This window comes from Leptopilina heterotoma, unplaced genomic scaffold (assembly GCF_015476425.1).
Source record: "Leptopilina heterotoma isolate Lh14 unplaced genomic scaffold, ASM1547642v1 Lhet_114, whole genome shotgun sequence".
NCBI classification, from domain to species: domain Eukaryota; kingdom Metazoa; phylum Arthropoda; class Insecta; order Hymenoptera; family Figitidae; genus Leptopilina; species Leptopilina heterotoma.
In genome coordinates, this window is record NW_025110833.1 from 3,343,529 (window position 1) to 3,364,623 (window position 21,095).

Sequence of the window (21,095 nt, forward strand, 5' to 3'; positions counted from 1 at the left end):
CGATAATTTTAGATTTTTTACTAAAGAGTCGAACTATTAAATAAGTAAAGTATTTTCCAAAAGCACAAAAATAATGAAGCTAAATCCCATAAAAGAGAGGAAAGAATGTTAAATTTTAAGAAATTCGGATCTTTGAATTTTTGATAATTTTCGATAATTTTAGATTTTTTACCAAAGAGTCGAGACAATTTAATAAGTAAAGTATTTTCCACATTAAAAAGTTTGATATTAAAAAATATATAAAAAATGCTAATACTTAACCCACAAAATTAAATTTTCAAAACAAACAAATGAATGCAGATAATTTGCTAACGGAAAGGAAACTTACGATTATTATAATGTATATTAGTGTATGTACATTAAATTAAATCATGACTTTAATAATAATATAACAATTAGCAATCATTTGATGCCAATTTCACTCTTGTTTATTTTATTTTTAGTATCTGACTTTTTTAGCTATTTTTTTACGATTTAGTAATTAAATGTTAATTTTTTTTTTTTGAAAAATATCATAAATTAAATTTTTTGACTAAAAAATAACAATAATTATTTAATTTTCTCAAAAAATAAACAATTCTCCCGGTAAAATGTACAACGGAAAAGTTTTAATAGGCAATTGGAATGAGGATCGAGAACTTGAAAAGGTTTCGTTATTTATTTATATGTAATATGGAAAATTGTCAAATATATTTGTTATTAAAACTCTAAAGAAGGCAATTTATATAAATATAAATAAAATTGGAAAATAAAATAATTGTAAAAAATAAAATATCCACTAGGTGAAGATAGCAGACTATGTGAAGAAACGAGATAACAATGAATTAGTTATACAAAAAATACGAACATTATTTCACAACATGTGTCGAGAAATTGATCTTTACAAAACTGAAAATTACATTGAATTTGGAAATCGAATTCAAATTTATGCGCCCGATGTGCGGAATATTGGAGAAAATAATGGGGAAACTGAAAAATTTGGTGTTATTATTTCCGTAACAATTCCACGAAATGCAATTGGAAAAATTGAAAGATTCACAGATCAAATGCCTATTGTTTGTGCAGCTATAAGTGAACCGTGTACTCGAAATACATTTACGATACTTGCATCCGATTGGAATAAACGAGACGGGGAGAAACTTTTATTTGGCCAAACTTTCATTTTGAAGGCAAGCGAATAAAGTGGAATATAAATATATTATTCAATTAACAAAATTGAATAATTAATTAATTTAATTATTCAATTAATTATTTAACTAATTATTCAATTAACAGGACTCGAAATCGATTATTTGAATCAAATACATTTTTTTGTTTAGTGTAATAACATTTTTAAGAATAATTACATTTCTCGAGGAATTCGATAAAAATCGTATTAAAAATAATTGAATCCCTAAGAAGAATTTTATTATTTACGAAAATAATTGAATCCCTGTAAAAATTATATTATTTATGAAAATAATTGATTGATTGCGAAGAAATTTGTAAATAGTTGGGATTCCTGTAAAATATTTACGAACTTTTGGTCTTTCCTTAATCAAATTATACGGACATTACGGACCTGAATTAATTAATCAATTAATCAGTCGACTAATTACAATTGCGTCAACAGTTAACAGATTCTACCGAAGAAGATTTATACCTCAGATCAGTAACACCTTTGATTGACGATACTCGTGGTCCTGGAGAACATAATCGAGTGTTATTAAGTAACATTAAAGACTGTTATTGTCTCTGGAAAGTTCTTTTGTGTAACAAAAGTCAAAGATTTGAATCCGAGGGAACTCCTGTTCCAGTTTCTGATCGGTAATTGTTTTACTATTTTTTTTTTCAGCGAAAAATTGTCTTTTCCTCAATCAAACCTTACCTAACAATTATCATTTCGAAATTATTAAAAAATTATCAATTTAGAAAATAATGATTCTCCTAACTTGTAAGGTTTCAAATTAAATAGATTGACTATAAAATAGGCGCTAATAGAAATATATAAATATTAAAATAGAATTGTTATTACTCACGTGATGACTGGAGAGTGTTTAGCAGTTGAAAGATTAAATTGGCAATCGAGCATTTTTGGTGTTGAATGTGGAATATCCGTTCACACTTATAGGGATGTAAATAAACGAGAAACCTCCGAATGTCACTGGATGTTTGTAACAGAAAAACTACCACGCGGAACTGCCGAAAAAGAATGTAAATAAAACTCTGTCTAAGCACCTGGACGATATTTCCTGTAAAAGGATTTTATAATGATATTCAAGTAAAATTGTCAAAAATTAATAAATTAATTATATACTTTACTCTAAACTGTCTAAATTGTTTTTAACCGTTTTAACCACAGCGCAGCGGTAACAGATGTTTGCCTGCCTTTTAAAACTCGACTTTAATTTCGATAATTTTCGATATATTTTTACCTCCGATAAAGGCTTTATAGAAATAAATACACAATCGAGTTAGTGATATTAACTTTATATTAAAAAAAAATGTTTAATAAATATAATTTTATTATTATGGTTATTATGACATTTCTCGTCTCTGTTGAATGAAGTTGGTGCCATAAGAATAAAGGTTAGGAATCGATTATTTGAAAATGTTTTACAAAATATTATTTTAGTGTATTATTTCTAATAAATTATTATTATTTTACATATTTATTAATATTATTTAACAGTTTAATATATTTTATTAACTATTTACTTAATTTATTTATTTTTTAATTTAAATAATTTAAATTTCGATAGTCAATTTTCGATATAACTAGATTCAATAATCGAAAGGAGCGCGCTGTAGAGGCGTGGGGAATGCCACTCGCTCATTGGTCGACGCGTCAGCCAATAGGAGCGCGCCACATCTCACATGCGTAAGTGCTATGCGCGGAGCTCATTTGGCGGCCGGCAGCCATCGGTGACGGTGGTGTTAGCCAGTTCCCCCGGGTCGAGACCCTCGGGTCTCCTCGGGTGGAGGAGCTGCCAGGGGCCCCTCCCTGAGGAGGAGGGTGACCCCAGGTGGGGGGGGAACCGGGGTGGCCTAGTTGGCAAACTGGCCACCACTGGCTGGGGTCCAGGGCGAGGACCTCTTCAAGGGGTTCGCCCCTTGAAGAGGTCCTCACCCTGGACCCCAGCCAGTGGTCGCCAGGTTGCCAATGTAAAGCCTACTCTACAATGGGGTTTTCACCTCATTGTCGAGTAGTCTTTACATTGGCAACCTGAACATCATCATCCTGGACTCCAGAAGATGATGTCTAGGTTGCTAATGTAAAGACTACTCGAGAATGGAGTTTTTACCTCATTTTGGAGTCTGCTTTACATTGGCAACCTGAACATCGTCATCCTGGACTCCAAAAGATGATGTCTAGGTTGCCAATGTAAAGACTACTCCACAATGGGGTTTTTACCGCATTTTGGAGTCTGCTTTACATTGGCAACCTAGACATCATCACCCTGGACTCCAGATGATGATGTCTAGGTTGCCAATGTAAAGCTGACTCCAAAATGATGTTTCTTCCTCATTCCAGATTCAGCATACCGGTGATTCCGCAATAGGGAATTTGAGGTTAGGTCGCTATTGTGGACACTTCTTGAGGCTGGACGATGACCAAGGGATGAGGCCGATGAAGAGGGCAAAAAAAAGAAGGAAGATTCAAAAGGATCTTGAGCTGGTCCAGAGGATGCTGCGCTGTCAACATTGTAAATATGGAATTTCTAATTGGTAAGTAAATATTTATTTATTCTTTTTAAAAAAGCAATTGTTTTTGTTTTGTTTAATTTTTGACAGTTTTAAAATAAATTTCTAATTATTAATGTTATTAAAAATATTAAATTCTTAATTATTAATAAATTATTAGGTATTATACATTTCTTTTTGATAATTTAGTTTTTTGAGTTTTTTTATTTATAAATAATAATTTTCGAATTTCTTTTTCTATTTTTTCAGGCCGTTTCTAGAAATCTGAAAAGTAAGGAGGAGGGCAAATGAATTTGGCTCCTTCCTCATCCCCTCCAGTCACCGGCTGAATTAAAACTCATCTTGAGCTGGTTCGAAGCTGCTGTCAACATTCAGAGGAAGGATATTTTATTCGGTGAGTAATATAATAAAAATTAGTTTTATTTTTTTTACATGTTGAGGATTTTTTATTTTTATATTGTTTCTTATTTCTTACTTATAATATTTATTATTAATTAATATTTAATTTAATATAAAAAAAATTATTTTTAATTTTCATAATTTATTATTGAAATAAATTAAATTTTTTTAAACTGTTAATATTGTTAATTTTTTTACATTTTCATGAATAAATTTTTAATTATTATTTATACTAATGATTTTCTTCAATTGAAATTTTTATTATTCATTTCAGCTAATTATTATTGATTTATAGTTATTTGTAAAATTTAATATTTTTTTGTTACTCTTTTATTGATTTTTATTTTTTGTAATATTTGTTATTAATAATTATTTAATTTTACTGAATTCGAATTAAATTTTACATAAAATATATTAATTTTTTATTAATTTGTTAATAATTTTTATTTTTTTTGACAATTTCTTAAATAAATTTCTAATTTTTAACTATTATTATTATTGCTATCATATTTTGTATTGTTTTATACACTGAAAAAAAATTTATATGATTCAAATAACCGATTAATTGACTATTATCAATTAAATATTTACTTGAATCAAATAATATTTATTGGAGTCAATTAAATAGTATCTATTTAAATCAATATTTGAAACAATTACCATTTAACTGACTCCAATAAATATTATTTAACTGAATTAAATATTTAATTGATAATAGTCAATTAATCGGTTATTTGAACGAAATCAATTTTTTTTCAGTGTACAGTTTAAATAATTCTTAAATATTAATTTTTTAATATGTCTACAGGCAGTGTCAAAATCATGTTAAGGTTGGACAAAAAATGGATACAGAAGAGAACTTATTCCTAAATCGGCAGCAATAGAAATGGATCTTCGAAATTTTTAAGGACAAAGGTGAATACCGGGAAACAATACTGAGAATACTGCACCAGATAAGGTCATATTGGACAACAAGGATCACGCAGTGGATGTGATCTTCGTGAACTGTGGTTATCGCTCTGAGAACAACTATTGGTGAGTAATTTTTATTAATTTATTATTTCACTTTTCCCACATTTACGTCACACTTTATTCCCACCTTTTACCCCCTCCCCTCTGATACTTTGAATATTTATAAATAAAAATTTATAGACAAATAAATGAAGCTTAGGGAGAAATAGAAATTGATTCATTTTTCGTAGAAAGTTTTGAAATAATTAAATTCTATACGCGTCATTCCATTAATATTTTCTTAATAAAGTTAAATATAATTCTATAATTTTTCATGTTAATAAATTTGTCTAAAAATTTTGTTTTATTTTTATAAATATATATAAAATTCTTTTTATTTCCTTTTTCCCACCTAGTTTTATTTTTTTATTTTATTGCATAGTTATTTTTCATAAATTCAATATAGAGACCTAAATCCCCGTCCGGTACCCCCTCAAACTAGAAGTGTGACCTGGGATTGTGAATGACTCTTTTCTTGCATAATTTATTTAACCGTATATTACGCAGACTTCGCACTCATCTACTAAAACATACTATTTAAATCCTTTTTAACGATTAAGTACTATTTGAATACTTTTTTGAATTTGTGACACTAACAGCTAGTTTTCTTCCTTTTTTTGAAAATGTGCACTACTTTAAATCCGCTAATAGTTAAAATAAAAAATTTGTTTTTTAAAATTTTAATAAAATTCTTTTGAGAAACAATTCAAAAATTTTTTTTATAAAATTCTTTGAAACAATTCCATTTGTATTTTTAAAAATTTTTGGCAAATTTTTTCCAAGAATTTAATTATTTTAACAAACAATTAAATTCTTCGCTGATATTAAAATATTTTCTAAATCTAAAATTTCAATAAAAATACTCAAAAGAATGCATTTTTTTTAATTTAATAAAAGTCTTCTCAAAAAATTCAATTAGAATAATAAAATTTTCACAGAAATTTAATTATTTGAAATACAATTTTCAAGAAAATGTTTTGAAAGAAATCAATTATTTCAATAAAATAGTTTAAAAGGAATTAATTATATTCTAAAATTTTGATAACATTTGTTTAAAATTCCTTTGTAAAAATTAAAAATTATTTATGTATATTTATTGAACAAAAATTATTATAATTATATAGATAATTTAATTTAGAAATTATGAAAAAAGTAGTCTTTTGAAAAATTTCAGTAAAAATGTTTTGAATATTCAAATTCTCGTAAAATATAAAAATATTTATTTAAATTTCCAATTAATTGGAAATTTACAAATTAATTACTTTGCAATTTTAAATTAAATAAAATTTATTATTTAAAAAATTTTATTATTTTACTTAAAATGTAAATTAATTTTGCAAGAATTTAGAATTGAAATTATTTAGCGGGATAAGAAAAAAGTGAATATTTTTTATGGAAATGAGTAGAAATACAGAAACAAACTTTTGTGAATTTTGTAAATTGACTAAAACTAGTTTTTTAGACGTAAAATTTAATTTTTTGATAGCTACTTTTTTACAGGGGAATGTCAGGAAAAAATTTTTGGTCTGGGAAATTAAGAAAATTGAGACATTTTTCGACTTTTCTTCCAAACATTACAACAAAATACAAGAATTTTTAGTAAAAAAGTGCATCTTATTTTGATTTTTATAATGTGAGAAATAACTCAAAAGAAATCTTTTAAAAATTGTTTTTGAATCATTTTTTAACGTAATTAAATTTTTCAAATAATAAAAATCTTTTTGAATAGTTGAAATTTTGAAATATTTAATTAAAAATAATTAATTTATTTTTTTAAAAATCAATTTTTGAAGAATTTTAATTGAAAGTTTTGAAAATAATTGAAATATAAAAATTTTATTGAAAAATCTTTACATGTAAATTTAAAATTGAAAATTAATGAAAATTAGTTTCTAATTTTTTAAAATTCAATATTTTCAATTACATATTTCCAAAAATTCAAATACACTCAAAAATAATAACATTTTAGTATTATTTTTAACATTTTGGAGAAAACAATCATGATCAAAATTTTTAATTAAAATTCATCAAAAAATTAATTATTTTTTTTAAATTATACAAAAATTATTTTAAGAAATTCAATTATTTTCGAAAAATTACATAAAAATATTTTTAAAAACTAATTAGGGGTCATTCACAAACTACGTCACACTTTTTCTGACTGATTTTTGCTTGAGTTCCTTTCATCAGGACTGACCAGAACTCGTAAAGAATAAATTAATTTTATTCGATTAACAAATTTTTCTTTTGTTTTCAGTTTTTCGCAGTCAACAACTCAGTCAATTCAGGAAGTACTAAAGCGCAGATAGTGGTGTGTGGAGTTGTTTTCATCAGGATAATCTTTCGTGAGAATCTGTACAGGACACGAGAAATCTTTTTACAGTAAGTTTTTCTTAATACCATTTTACGATGTATTACAAATTTATATTTGTAATATTATGTTATTTTATTCTTTACTACTTTTTATTATTAAGATAACTATTCTGTTCAATTATTATTTTTTTGTTATCAATGTTAAATTAGAGTAAATAATTAATAAATGTCTAGTGTAACTAAAGGATGGCTTTCTTAGAATCTACCAAGAAACGTAAAATTTATTTTATTTTCTAAAATGTTTTTTTCTTTTTCAGTGTGCGGAAATTCAGGATGTCCAGCATTCAGGAAAGTCAGAGAATTTAGCTAGTCAGAAAAAATGTAGAGAATATCAGTAAATTTCAAATTTCCATTATATTAATTAATTAAATTAGATGCATTCATTTAAAATTCAAAGTCAGGGAAAATTTCTTTGAAATTTTAAAAAAGTTAAAATTTTTAATCTTATTATTCTCCCAAGAAAATAGAATTAAAGTTAGGAAAAAGTTAGGGAATTTTTATCTTAATCATTTGCTGGACATTCCGCAATTGGACAATCTGAAGGACAATTGAAGATGTGGAGAAGAAAAGTGGCCCCTGCACACTGCCGATTTTTTTGTAGTTTATTTAGTCTATTTTTTATTTCTTTTTTTTATTTAATTTCATGGTTCCGTGTGGCCCCCGACCTGGCGCAGAAGTGCGATCAAGAGCCAGGGATCTTCGGGGGTGGTCCAGAATGGGTGATGACGTAGGATCCCATCGCCACAACGTGGGCTCATCATCCACCGTGGGATATCATAATGTGGATTATCACAAACTGTGATACCACATCTAGTCAGATGTTTGATTTATTGCATGGTCAATTTGTATTGTTTATCCTTCCCTGTTTAATGCACTTTTTAAAATAATTTTCGTAAACTACAATTTTTGAGTACACTTAATATTTAACTTAAATTAATTAAATCTAATAAATTAAATAAAATAAATTTAACTTTTAGAAACTGCGTGAAAACAGGGAAGGTATTTAAACACAGTGACGCCATTGACAAACTATGTTAATTTTGTGATAATTTCTATTATTACGTAAATAATTATTTTTGTCAGTGTTATTTTCTCATTGCTTTGTCATTGTGTTTATTCATTGGAACCTCCATAGAGTGATGTCTCTATCTGTTTAATATTGCGTTCAGAAAGGAACGGGTTAATACGAGTGCAATAAAATTGTTTGATTTTCGTTATTTGGTTAATTTTTGATATCGATAAACGCAATTAAATAACCAACAATGATTAACACTTAGACGTTGAAATAATAATTAAAGTTTTTTTACTATTTTAAATGTTTAGCTTTTAATCGAGTAGTTGTTTCGAAAAAAGTGGACTCGATGGAGGTTCCAGTGTATAATTTGTATTGTTTTCCTTGTTCCAATTGTATTTGTTATTTTCTTGAGCTCAGGTGACGGATGCGTCCTCAAACGTTTCAGCGATTCCACATGCTAAAGTTGTGTGGTTTCGCCTATCCCTAGTGTAGGTCTTTTTTTGCATCTGAGCTCTTTTTATATTATCAGGGTTGCCACAGATCAGGGAAAATGAAATATGTCAAATGAAATCTTTAGAGTTAATCCAAAAATTTTGTTTTTTAGTGTCTGGAAATATTTTTGAGAAACTTAATTTTTCCACAAAACAAAACAATCCAAAAAAGTTAAACATTTTAAAAATTAATTTTTCCACCTTAAAAATTTTTCATAAAGACAATGAATTTAAAGACAATACCTTGATTTCTTCTCATTTCTGTAAATAAATTTTTATTATTTTATTTCTAGAATAACTTTCTTAAAAGTCCTTAATTGTAATTAAGTTAGAAAAAATTTTTTAAATTATTTAAGTTTTATTAAATATTTTTATTTGATGCTTCAAAAAAATTGTGGTTTTTGAGAAATTTAAATTTAATTTTTTTTAAAGATATGTACCTAATTGAAATTCTGTAAAATCGAATGGAAAATAATAATGATCATTAAATAATTATCTAAAAAACTATTAATGTTTACGAATAATTTTACAATCAATAATATTTACAATGTACTAGAAATATTTTTTTTGTGGATAGAGTCAGGAAAAAAGTCAAAATTCTGTCTAGAAATCAGGAAAGTCAGGGTAAAAGAAAATCAAATTTTGGTGGCAACCCTGACTATATTTTTCAGTTTAAAAGTAGGATCTCATTAAATAGTCGATTAGATATAAGCAAAAAATAATCGGGAAGGTAGAAATCAGGAAAGTAAGCTAGCTCTTTTTTAATAACGGTTCATTAATTTAGAAATAGGTTTGCATTATATAGACGTTTAGATAAACGAAAAATAATCGGATAGATAGAAATCGGGTAAGTAGGACAAGCAGTAAGTATGAAAAATTGGAAATATTTTCTGCTCATACCAATTTGAGTTACAGTTACTGGAAGTTACCAGTGCCAATGGACCCTCTCCACTCATAATTTGAGTCACAGTTACTGGAAGTTACCACACGGAGAAAAATATAAAGTAACTTTTACTACTTTTATAGTAAAAAATTTCCGGTAAAGCATTTCTGGTAATTTTTACTACTTTTAGAGTAAATTTTGCTACTTTCGAAATAAATTTCACTAATTTTTACAAATATTTACTTTGAACGCAGCGAAATTTACTCTAAAAGTAGTAAAAATTAGCAGAAATGCTTTACCGGAAATTTTTTACTATAAAAGTAGTAAAAGTTACTTTATATTTTTCTCCGTGCAGTACCAATGCATCCTTTAGACTCATAATTTGAGTCACCAAGTAATATTATGAGTACTTAGCATGAAATATATTTTTGTCACTTCCTTGTTTCGAATTTTTCTTTATGATTCATGAGTTATAAATTTGCGAATTTTTAATTTAATTTTTTGTATTTGTAAACATTTTTTATATACATATATTGTTATTTTCATAAGCTCAAAAAAAAAAAAAAAAAAAAAAATACGCAAAAATACAAAAAATACGGAAAAATACGCTAAAATTTAAAAAATACGAAAAAATACAAAAAATACGGAAAAATACGATAAAATTAAAAAAATACAAAAATTTGATTTTTTTTGTAATTTTCCGTATTTTTTTGTATTTGTATTTCGTATTAGTATTTTTTTTATAAATAATAAAATATTCACAAGAAAAAAAATACAGAAAAATACAAAAATTGGATTTTTTGCAATTTTTTCGCTTTTTTTTGTATTTTTTCGTATTTTTTTGTATTTGTATTTCGTATTAGTAATTTTTTTTATAAATAATAAAATATTCACAAGAATTTAACAATAAACATTATTTTTTTTAATTTCTCGATTATAATTCAATCATTTTCATAAATAATAAAATATCTCACCAAGATTTAATAATTTTTATAATTAATAAATCTCTCCATAGAATGTAAATTATTTTTATACATTTTCTCGGAATCAGGGGGTCATGAAACGTAAAGATTTAGCAAAATTGGACATTGCTCAAAATCGCAACAAATCCAAGACTTTCTCATTTTTGATGAGAATGTAATTAAATTGAAAATTATATTAAAAGTCGAGTTACATTGTAATTAAATTAATTTATATTATATGACGAGATTTATTAATCATAAATATAATTAAATCTTGGTAAGAAATTTTATTATTTATGAAAAGAATTGAATTATTATCAAAAAAATTAAAAGAAAATGTTAATAGTTCAATTCCTGTGAATATTTAATTATTTATAAAAAAAATACTAATACGAAATACAAATACAAAAAAATACGAAAAAATGCAAAAAAATACAGAAAAATACAGAAAACTACAGAAAACTACAAAAAATACAGTAAAATACAGAAAAATACAGAAAAATACAGAAAAATACAGCAAAATACAAAAAAATACAGAATAATAGGAAAAAATACAGTAAAATACAAAAAATACAGAAAAATACAAAAAATACAGAAAAATACAAAAAATACAGAGAAATACAAAAAATACAAAAAAATACAAAAAATACAGAAAAATACAAAAAATACAGAAAAATACAAAAAATACAGTAAAATACAAAAAATACAGAAAAATACAAAAAATACAGAAAAATACAAAAAATACAGTAAAATACAAAAAATATAAAAAATACGAAAAAATACAAAAAATACAGAAAAATACAAAAAATACAGAAAAATACAAAAAATACAGTAAAATACAAAAAATACAGAAAAATACAAAAAATACAGTAAAATACAAAAAATACAGAAAAATACAAAAAATACAGAAAAATACAAAAAATACAGAAAAATACAAAAAATACAGAAAAATACAAAAAAATACAAAAAATACAAAAAATACAGAAAAATACAAAAAATACAGAAAAATACAAAAAATACAGTAAAATACAAAAAATACAGAAAAATACAAAAAATACAGAAAAATACAAAAAATACAGTAAAATACAAAAAATACAGAAAAATACAGAAAAATACAGAAAAATACAAAAAATACGAAAAAATACAAAAAATACAGAAAAATACAAAAATTGGATTTTTTTGCAATTTTCAGTATTTTTTCGTTTATTTTTGTATTCTTTCGTATTCTTTTGTATTTGTATTTCGTATTAGCATTTTTTTTTATAAATAATAAAATATTCACAAGAATTTAACCATTAACATTTTTTTTTAATTTATCGATTATAATTGAATCATTTTCATAAATAATAAAATATCTCACCAAGATTTCATTATTTTTATAATTAATAAATCTCGTCGCGCTTCGACGCCCAAATTGAAGGTACAAAATCTTAAGGAAAAAATAAAGAAAAATATTTTTTTGAAAATTGTAAAAAATACAAAATTTTGAAAATTTCAAAATTTTGTATTTTTGTTGTTTATTGACGAAATGGGCTGCCCAACGAACTCAGACTTCATTTTCATTGAATAAAAAAGAGTGCCAAATTGCAAGACGATTCATAAAAATTTATTCGAGTTATCGTGGAGACAAATTTTTTACAGACAGATGACAGACAGACAGACACTTTTTAAAAACCATTTTCTCGGAATCAGGGGGTCATGAAACGTAAAGATTTAGCAAAATTAGACATTGCTCAAAATCGCACAAATCCAAGACTTTCTCATTTTTGATGAGAATGTAATTAAATTGAAAATTATATTAAAAGTCGAGTTACATTGTAATTAAATTAATTTACATTATATGACGAGATTTATTAATCATAAATATAATTAAATTTTGGTAAAAAATTTTATTATTTATGAAAATAATTGAATTATTATCAAAAAAATGAAAAAAAAAATGTTAATAGTTCAATTCCTGTGAATATTTAATTATTTAAAAAAAAATACTAATTCGAAAAACAAATACAAAAAAATACGAAAAAATGCAAAAAAATACAGAAAAATACAGAAAACTACAGAAAACTACAAAAAATACAGTAAAATACAGAAAAATACAGAAAAATACAGCAAAATACAAAAAAATACAGAATAATAGGAAAAAATACAGTAAAATACAAAAAATACAGAAAAATACAAAAAATACACAAAAATACAAAAAAAATACAAAAAATACGAAAAAATACAGAAAAATACAAAAAATACAGAAAAATACAAAAAATACAGAAAAATACAAAAAATACAAAAAAATACAAAAAATACAAAAAATACAGAAAAATACAAAAAATACAGAAAAATACAAAAAATACAGTAAAATACAAAAAATACAGAAAAATACAAAAAATACAGAAAAATACAAAAAATACAGTAAAATACAAAAAATACAGAAAAATACAAAAAATACAGAAAAATACAAAAAATACAGTAAAATACAAAAAATACAGAAAAATACAAAAAATACAGAAAAATACAAAAAATACGAAAAAATACAGAAAAATACAAAAATTGGATTTTTTTGCAATTTTCAGTATTTTTTCGTTTATTTTTGTATTCTGTTGGAAAATATAATTCTCGAATGTAAAAATATGTAAGTATGGTGAGTTTCGGACTGAACGGTTGGTAACAGTATATACGGTAGAGTGTGAGAGTGGGAGTGTCTGTGTGACGTTGAGAGAGTTCGCATGGGCGTCGAGCGTTCTCTTTTTACTTAAGCCTGAGTGGCGAGATTTTTATATATTGAGTGTTCAGTAAAAATGTGTAATGTTTTGGTAACTTTGAGAATAATATTTAATTATAATAAACTCTTATTATTGTTCTAAACTAAAATGCTATCGGTTTTATTTAAGTTTAACCCGCCCTCGAATTTATAATTACGTTCGAACAGAGTCGTGAAAGAAAAGGAATATAGCTAACACTTCAGAAGTGGGATTCTAGTTTGTCTGAATCCATTTTTGTTTTTGATTGTCGTGAAGTGATGGTGTTTGGTCATGTGAACGTTTCTCATTTTGTTTGTGGAAACATGGATAATTTTCGAAGCCATAATGGCTGCCAATGAACGCGAGTCGGCTTCTTTCGTTCATTCTCATAGTGCGCAAGTGCGTAAAACTTACGATCACGTGATACAGTTCATTCTCGAGAAGTGCTGCCATCAGTTGGTGACAAAATGACTGACAAAGATCAATCAGCTGCTAATGCTTTGTTGGCACTGTCTGGCAAATTTCCAGAAGGTAGTATTGGTTTACCTGATGGATCTTTTCAGTTCCCTGATGGACGAAAATTCGCGTTACAGGAGCTTAGAAATGACAACCCTGCTGGAACAGGGCAACAACAACCTAGTGTACCGCAACAAACAATGGAAGTTCCACCTACTGAAATGTCACAATTCTTGTCAGCAATGAGTGCGATGTTAAATCAGAATGCCCGTTTAATGGAAAAAGTTACTTTAAATACACAAGCAACCCAGATGCAATATAGTGTTTTACCGGACCTTTCACACAATATTGACAAATTTGATGGTTTAAGTGGTGCATCAAGTGCTCGTGTTTGGCTTAAGCAGTTGGAGTCTACTGCTACTCTGCATCGTTGGACAGAGCAAGTGGCTTTCGAAACAGCGAGAAGTCATCTAGTCAAAGCTGCCAAAAATTGGTACTTGGCCAATTTATCGGAAATTGGAGACTGGCAGTCGTTTCGGAAAGCTTTTAATAATACCTTTCTAATCGAAAAATCAGTGACAGAAAGATTTCAGGAAATGCTTGATCGAAGTCAGGGCGCTAGCGAAGATACGCGCGAATATTTCTTTGACAAACTACGATTGTGCAAAGTTTTGGGATTTTCTTTCGACGAAATTAAAACACAAATGGCTATAGGATTGTGGTCGCGAGAAATAAGTACAGCGATCATGGGAAGAAGCCATTTTGATGTTGACGATTTATTAAGAAATATTATCGAGCTGGAAAGTTTGGAGAGAGCGAGAAAGCATCGAATAGGATCTAAAAAGGACCAGAAACCTGCAAGTGATCAACGAAAGAATTCATCGGATTCTTCTCAACGAGTATCTACTTCAACACAAGGCAACAACCGGACTCAACAAGCGGATGAAAAATACAGGGACTCTAAGATAAGTAGTGCAAGCAGAGAATGTTATCGTTGCCATGAAAAGGGCCACATTGCCAGGGACTGTACGGTAAGACCTCAACCAAAATGCTATAATTGTTCGGAGATAGGGCACATAGCGCTAAAATGTCCAAAACCTAAATTTCTAAATAGGGCAGAAGCCAATGTTATTGTTCCGAATAGTGGTGAAAATTCATATAAGAAATACGAAAAGAAAATTAAGTTAGGTGAATTCGAATTCCTTGCTTTTACAGATCCCGGTAGTTCAGATTGCTTGATCCGTAAATCAGCTGTCATGAGGTCCGGATTTAAAATTATAGATTGTGTGAGCGAAATTGAAGGTTTTGCCGGAGGTGAAACTCTATCCACGGGAATAATTTATGAAAATTTAGTAGTAGATGGGTGTGAGGCTAAAAATATTCGATTTCGTGTTGTCAATGACAGTGCTCAACGATATGATATTATAATAGGGCGAAATTATACGGATTTACAACAGCTCGCGTATTGCCGTTACGATAATAAATTCGAATTTGTATATAGAAAGGATTTTCCTTTTCAATCAAAACCGGAAATTGAAACAAGTAATCAGAATGAAATAAATCCAGAATTTTTGGAAACCACGAAATTACCAGCCGCGACTACTAATTTTATTCGTGTTAAATTAGATAATCAAGAAATGATGTTACCCGTTGAAAATCATTGTAGTGAGGAGATTACTCTTAATAAAGGAGATACTTTGAAAATTTCTGTAAACATTAACGAAAATGTACCCGAATTACAACCGATAAAAAATCCGGTTTCGAAAGAAGATCTCACGGAAAATCTTGCATTAAATCCTGAACAGTTGCACGAATTGTTAGAATTACTTAATAAATATCGAGATTGTATCGCGGTAGATGTATCAGAATTAGGGTGCACAAATGTCATTGAAATGGATATTAGGGAAAAACCAGGAACAGAGCCCACCTTTTCAAAGCCATATACGACAAATGCTGAAGGTCGTGAAATTATTAAAGAAAAAGTTCGAGAATGGAAGAGATTAGGACTAGTAACCGAAACTAATTCGCCATATGCAAGTCCTTGTATATTAGTAAGAAAAGCTGATGGTACATATCGTCTCGTAATTGATTATCGTCGGTTAAATAAAAACACCGTGCGGATGAATTTCCCAATCCCTAATCTCGACGAATGTCTAGAAGAGCTTGTAGGAGCTACTATTTTTGCGATTATTGATTTGAAACTTGGATATTTACAGATTCCGTTGACAGACGAGGCAAAAGAGAAGACTGCGTTCATTACACAGGACGAGACGGGCCAATTTGAACGAGCCATGTTCGGGCTAATGAACGCACCCTTCTACTTTGCCAAGCTCATGAAGCTAATTTTTGGGCCCTTTGGAAACAAATTGGCAATTACATATTTTGACGACATATTGGTTCACGCGCGATCTTGGTCAGAATTGTTACAGAAATTGGCGACAATTTTCGGGTTACTTAGAGATGCTAAATTGACAATAAATCTCAAAAAGTGTCATTTTGGATTAGATCGAGTTGATTATTTAGGATTTTCAGTCGGAGGGGATGGAATAAAACCAGGTGAATCAAAGGTAAGGGCGATTTTAGATTTCCCACAACCCACAAACGTTCATGAAGCTCGAAGTTTTCATGGACTCGCTAGCTTTTTCCGAAAATTTATTCCACAGTTTGCGACTATTGCTGCGCCGATCATTGAATTATTTAAAGATAAACAAACTTTTATTTGGGATGAACGCCGCGAACTTGCGTTTCAGCAATTGAAACAAGCGATAGGGTCTTATCCAGTTTTGGGATATTACAATCCTCATGCAACGCGAACCGAGTTACATACAGACGCCAGCTCTTTAGGCCTGGGGGCGATGTTGTTACAAGCTGACGATAAAAATGTACTCCGATTAGTTTACGCTATAAGTCGAAGGACATCCGAGCCCGAGAGAAATTACCATTCAACGAAATTAGAGCTTTTAGCGATAAAATGGGCCATGGAGAGATTGCGGATTTTTCTCATTGGCATCCATTTCCATGTTATAACTGATTGTCAAGCTCTAACGCATATCGATACCATGAAAACGAAAACACCTCAGATCGTGCGCTGGTTGAATTTATTGGCCGAATACGATTTTGAAATTCACCACCGCGCGGGTAAAAACATGAAGCATGTTGATGCTTTATCCCGTGCACCGGTTGACGAAGAAATCAGTTCTGTAGAAAAAGCGGTAGTTTTAAATAGCATGATTCGTGAAGACGAGATTCTAATGTTTCAACGAAAAGATGATCTTTTAGAGCGAAAAATCTCAATCTTAGAGAAAGATGAAAATCAACGTACACGACAAGAAAAAGGTGAAGTCTTGAATTTTGTTCTGCGTGATGGAATTTTGTATAAGATATGTGAAAAAAATGTAAACAAGGAGCTATATGTTGTACCGCGTTCAATGCGTAAATCATTGGTAATAAAGAACCATGATTTGTCGAGTCACTTTGGCCTTGATAGAACTCTCGCTAGAATCTCTGCACATTATTATTTCCCAGGAATGCGCAGATACATTCGTCAACATATCGCTTCTTGTGTCGAGTGTCTTTTTGCGAAGAATAAACCAGGTAAACAGGCAGGAGAGCTCCATCCGATCCCTGTAGGACGTAAACCTTTCGATATGGTACATTTAGACCATTTAGGGCCCTTCGTCACATCCATTAGGGGTAATAAGTACATACTCGCAATCATTTGTAATTTGACAAAGTTTTGCCAGCTGTACGCGGTTCGTAATACCACAGCTGCCACGACTGTTAAAAAAGTTTCAGATTTTGTAGAACGTTTTGGAGCGCCGACTAGATTTATTTCTGACCGTGGTACATGTTATACGTCTGCGAAATTTCAGGATTTTTGTACTCAGCACGGAATAAAGATTACGTATAACTCTAGTCGTCATGCTCAGGCCAATGGCCAAGTGGAGCGTTTAAACCAGACCATTTTGCCCGCTCTTTTGACTAGTTTATCGGACGATGAAGGTCGTCGATGGGATGATAATGTACGAAAAATAGAACGAGACTTAAACACCGCTATCAGTAAAACAACTGGCAAGACGCCTTTTGAAATTCTTTATGGTTACATTCCGCGTTTCGGGGAAGGACGAGTCAGAGAGCTGACAGAAAGGTCTGAAATTTATCAAGTTCCCGAGGAAATAAGAAGGGATGTAATAAATCAAATAGAACGAGTACAATTACAATCTAAAGAGCGTTATGATAAGAACCGTGTGTTAAATGTTCGATTTAATATTGGCGATATTGTAGTAGTTAAGTCTGCTAAAATCGCTACTGGAGAGTCTACTAAATTACAGGCGCGTTATAAGGGACCGTTTGTGATTACACGAATTTTACCTTCCGATGTATATAGAATTCAAAATTTATCCGCCAAAGGCGAATCGAAAAGAGCTACGAATGCGCACGTAAGTCAGCTCAAAATTTGGCGCGGATTTCATACAGATTCAGATGATAGTAGCGAAAGCGAGGAAGATGACGAACACTCTTCTGATCGAGAAGATTCTGAAATCTTAGAAGTTGTAAACAATGAACCAACAACGTCGAACGAAAGTTTTAATGTAGAAAACACGACTGAACTTCAGTCAAGTCCAATTCGTCGAAGTAATCGTGAAAGACGAGTTCCCGAGAAGTTAAATGACTATGTTACGAATATCTAAATGAAACAATGTAAGCTACGAGTGTCTCTTATTTAATAAAAATTTCTTTTATTGTTTAATAATGTTGATGATACATGTAAGAGTATGATAAAATGTTTTATATTTACTTGGTGGACCAAGTATAGTAAGGATGGCCGAGTGTTGGAAAATATAATTCTCGAATGTAAAAATATGTAAGTATGGTGAGTTTCGGACTGAACGGTTGGTAACAGTATATACGGTAGAGTGTGAGAGTGGGAGTGTCTGTGTGACGTTGAGAGAGTTCGCATGGGCGTCGAGCGTTCTCTTTTTACTTAAGCCTGAGTGGCGAGATTTTTATATATTGAGTGTTCAGTAAAAATGTGTAATGTTTTGGTAACTTTGAGAATAATATTTAATTATAATAAACTCTTATTATTGTTCTAAACTAAAATGCTATCGGTTTTATTTAAGTTTAACCCGCCCTCGAATTTATAATTACGTTCGAACAGAGTCGTGAAAGAAAAGGAATATAGCTAACAATTCTTTCGTATTCTTTTGTATTTGTATTTCGTATTAGCATTTTTTTTTATAAATAATAAAATATTCACAAGAATTTAACCATTAACATTTTTTTTTAATTTATCGATTATAATTGAATCATTTTCATAAATAATAAAATATCTCACCAAGATTTCATTATTTTTATAATTAATAAATCTCGTCGCGCTTCGACGCTTAAATTTAAGGTACAAAATCTTAAGGAAAAAATAAAGAAAAATATTTTTTTGAAAATTGTAAAAAATACAAAATTTTTGAAAATTTCAAATTTTTGTATTTTTGTTGTTTATTGACGAAATGGGCTGCCCAACGAACTCAGACTTCATTTTCATTGACTAAAAAAGAGTGCCAAATTGCAAGACGATTCATAAAAATTTATTCGAGTTATCGTGGAGACAAATTTTTTACAGACAGACGACAGACAGACAGACACTTTTCAAAAACCATTTTCTCGGAATCAGGGGGTCATGAAACGTAAAGATTTAGCAAAATTAGACATTGCTCAAAATCGCACAAATCCAAGACTTTCTCATTTTTGATGAGAATGTAATTAAATTGAAAATTATATTAAAAGTCGAGTTACATTGTAATTAAATTAATTTACATTATATGACGAGATTTATTAATCATAAATATAATTAAATTTTGGTAAAAAATTTTATTATTTATGAAAATAATTGAATTATTATCAAAAAAATAAAAAAAAAAATGTTAATAGTTCAATTCCTGTGAATATTTAATTATTTAAAAAAAAATTACTAATTCGAAATACAAATACAAAAAAATACGAAAAAATGCAAAAAAGTACAGAAAAATACAGAAAACTACAGAAAACTACAAAAAATACAGTAAAATACAGAAAAATACAGAAAAATACAGCAAAATACAAAAAAATACAGAATAATAGGAAAAAATACAGTAAAATACAAAAAATACAGAAAAATACAAAAAATACACAAAAATACAAAAAAATACAAAAAATACGAAAAAATACAGAAAAATACAAAAAATACAGAAAAATACAAAAAATACAGAAAAATACAAAAAATACAAAAAAATACAAAAAATACAAAAAATACAAAAAATACAGTAAAATACAAAAAATACAGAAAAATACAAAAAATACAGAAAAATACAAAAAATACAGTAAAATACAAAAAATACAGAAAAATACAAAAAATACAGAAAAATACAAAAAATACAGTAAAATACAAAAAATACAGAAAAATACAAAAAATACAGAAAAATACAAAAAATACGAAAAAATACAAAAAATACAGAAAAATACAAAAATTGGATTTTTTTGCAATTTTCAGTATTTTTTCGTTTATTTTTGTATTCTTTCGTATTCTTTTGTATTTGTATTTCGTATTAGCATTTTTTTTTATAAATAATAAAATATTCACAAGAATTTAACCATTAACATTTTTTTTTAATTTATATATTATAATTGAATCATTTTCATAAATAATAAAATATCTCACCAAGATTTCATTATTTTTATAATTAATAAATCTCGTCGCGCTTCGACGCCCAAATTTAAGGTACAAAATCTTAAGGAAAAAATAAAGAAAAATATTTTTGTTGTTTATTGACGAAATGGGCTGCCCAACGAACTCAGACTTCATTTTCATTTACTAAAAAAGAGTGCCAAATTGCAAGACGATTCATAAAAATTTATTCGAGTTATCGTGGAGACAAATTTTTTACAGACAGACGACAGACAGACAGACACTTTTCAAAAACCATTTTCTCGGAATCAGGGGGTCATGAAACGTAAAGATTTAGCAAAATTAGACATTGCTCAAAATCGCACAAATCCAAGACTTTCTCATTTTTGATGAGAATGTAATTAAATTGAAAATTATATTAAAAG

General features: G+C 28.3%; 2 protein-coding genes across 2 annotated transcripts; both read left to right on the forward strand.

The window, feature by feature from the left end:
- The first annotated feature begins 590 nt into the window (after positions 1 to 590).
- On the forward strand, positions 591 to 1,187 carry LOC122508174. The gene is made up of 2 exons (XM_043621336.1): positions 591 to 647; positions 783 to 1,187. Exons 1-2 carry the CDS (start codon positions 591 to 593, stop codon positions 1,179 to 1,181), a joined length of 456 nt encoding a protein of 151 aa, XP_043477271.1. The 3' UTR covers positions 1,182 to 1,187.
- An 816-nt stretch (positions 1,188 to 2,003) lies between these two features.
- On the forward strand, positions 2,004 to 2,231 carry LOC122508183 (cilia- and flagella-associated protein 161-like; the record flags this gene model as incomplete). The annotated part of the gene is made up of 1 exon (XM_043621348.1): positions 2,004 to 2,231. A coding segment is annotated over one exon (198 nt), but the record flags the coding sequence as incomplete, so codon positions are not given.
- Between the last annotated feature and the right edge of the window lie 18,864 nt (positions 2,232 to 21,095).

What these genes read in the sequence shown, in the direction of transcription:
- LOC122508174 (XM_043621336.1), top strand. Translation starts at nt 591, where the DNA reads ATGTACAACGGAAAAGTTTTAATAGGCAATTGGAATGAGGATCGAGAA. An exon ending in AGGATCGAGAACTTGAAAAG is followed by an intron (nt 648 to 782) that starts GTTTCGTTATTT and finishes AATATCCACTAG; the next exon opens with GTGAAGATAGCAGACTATGT.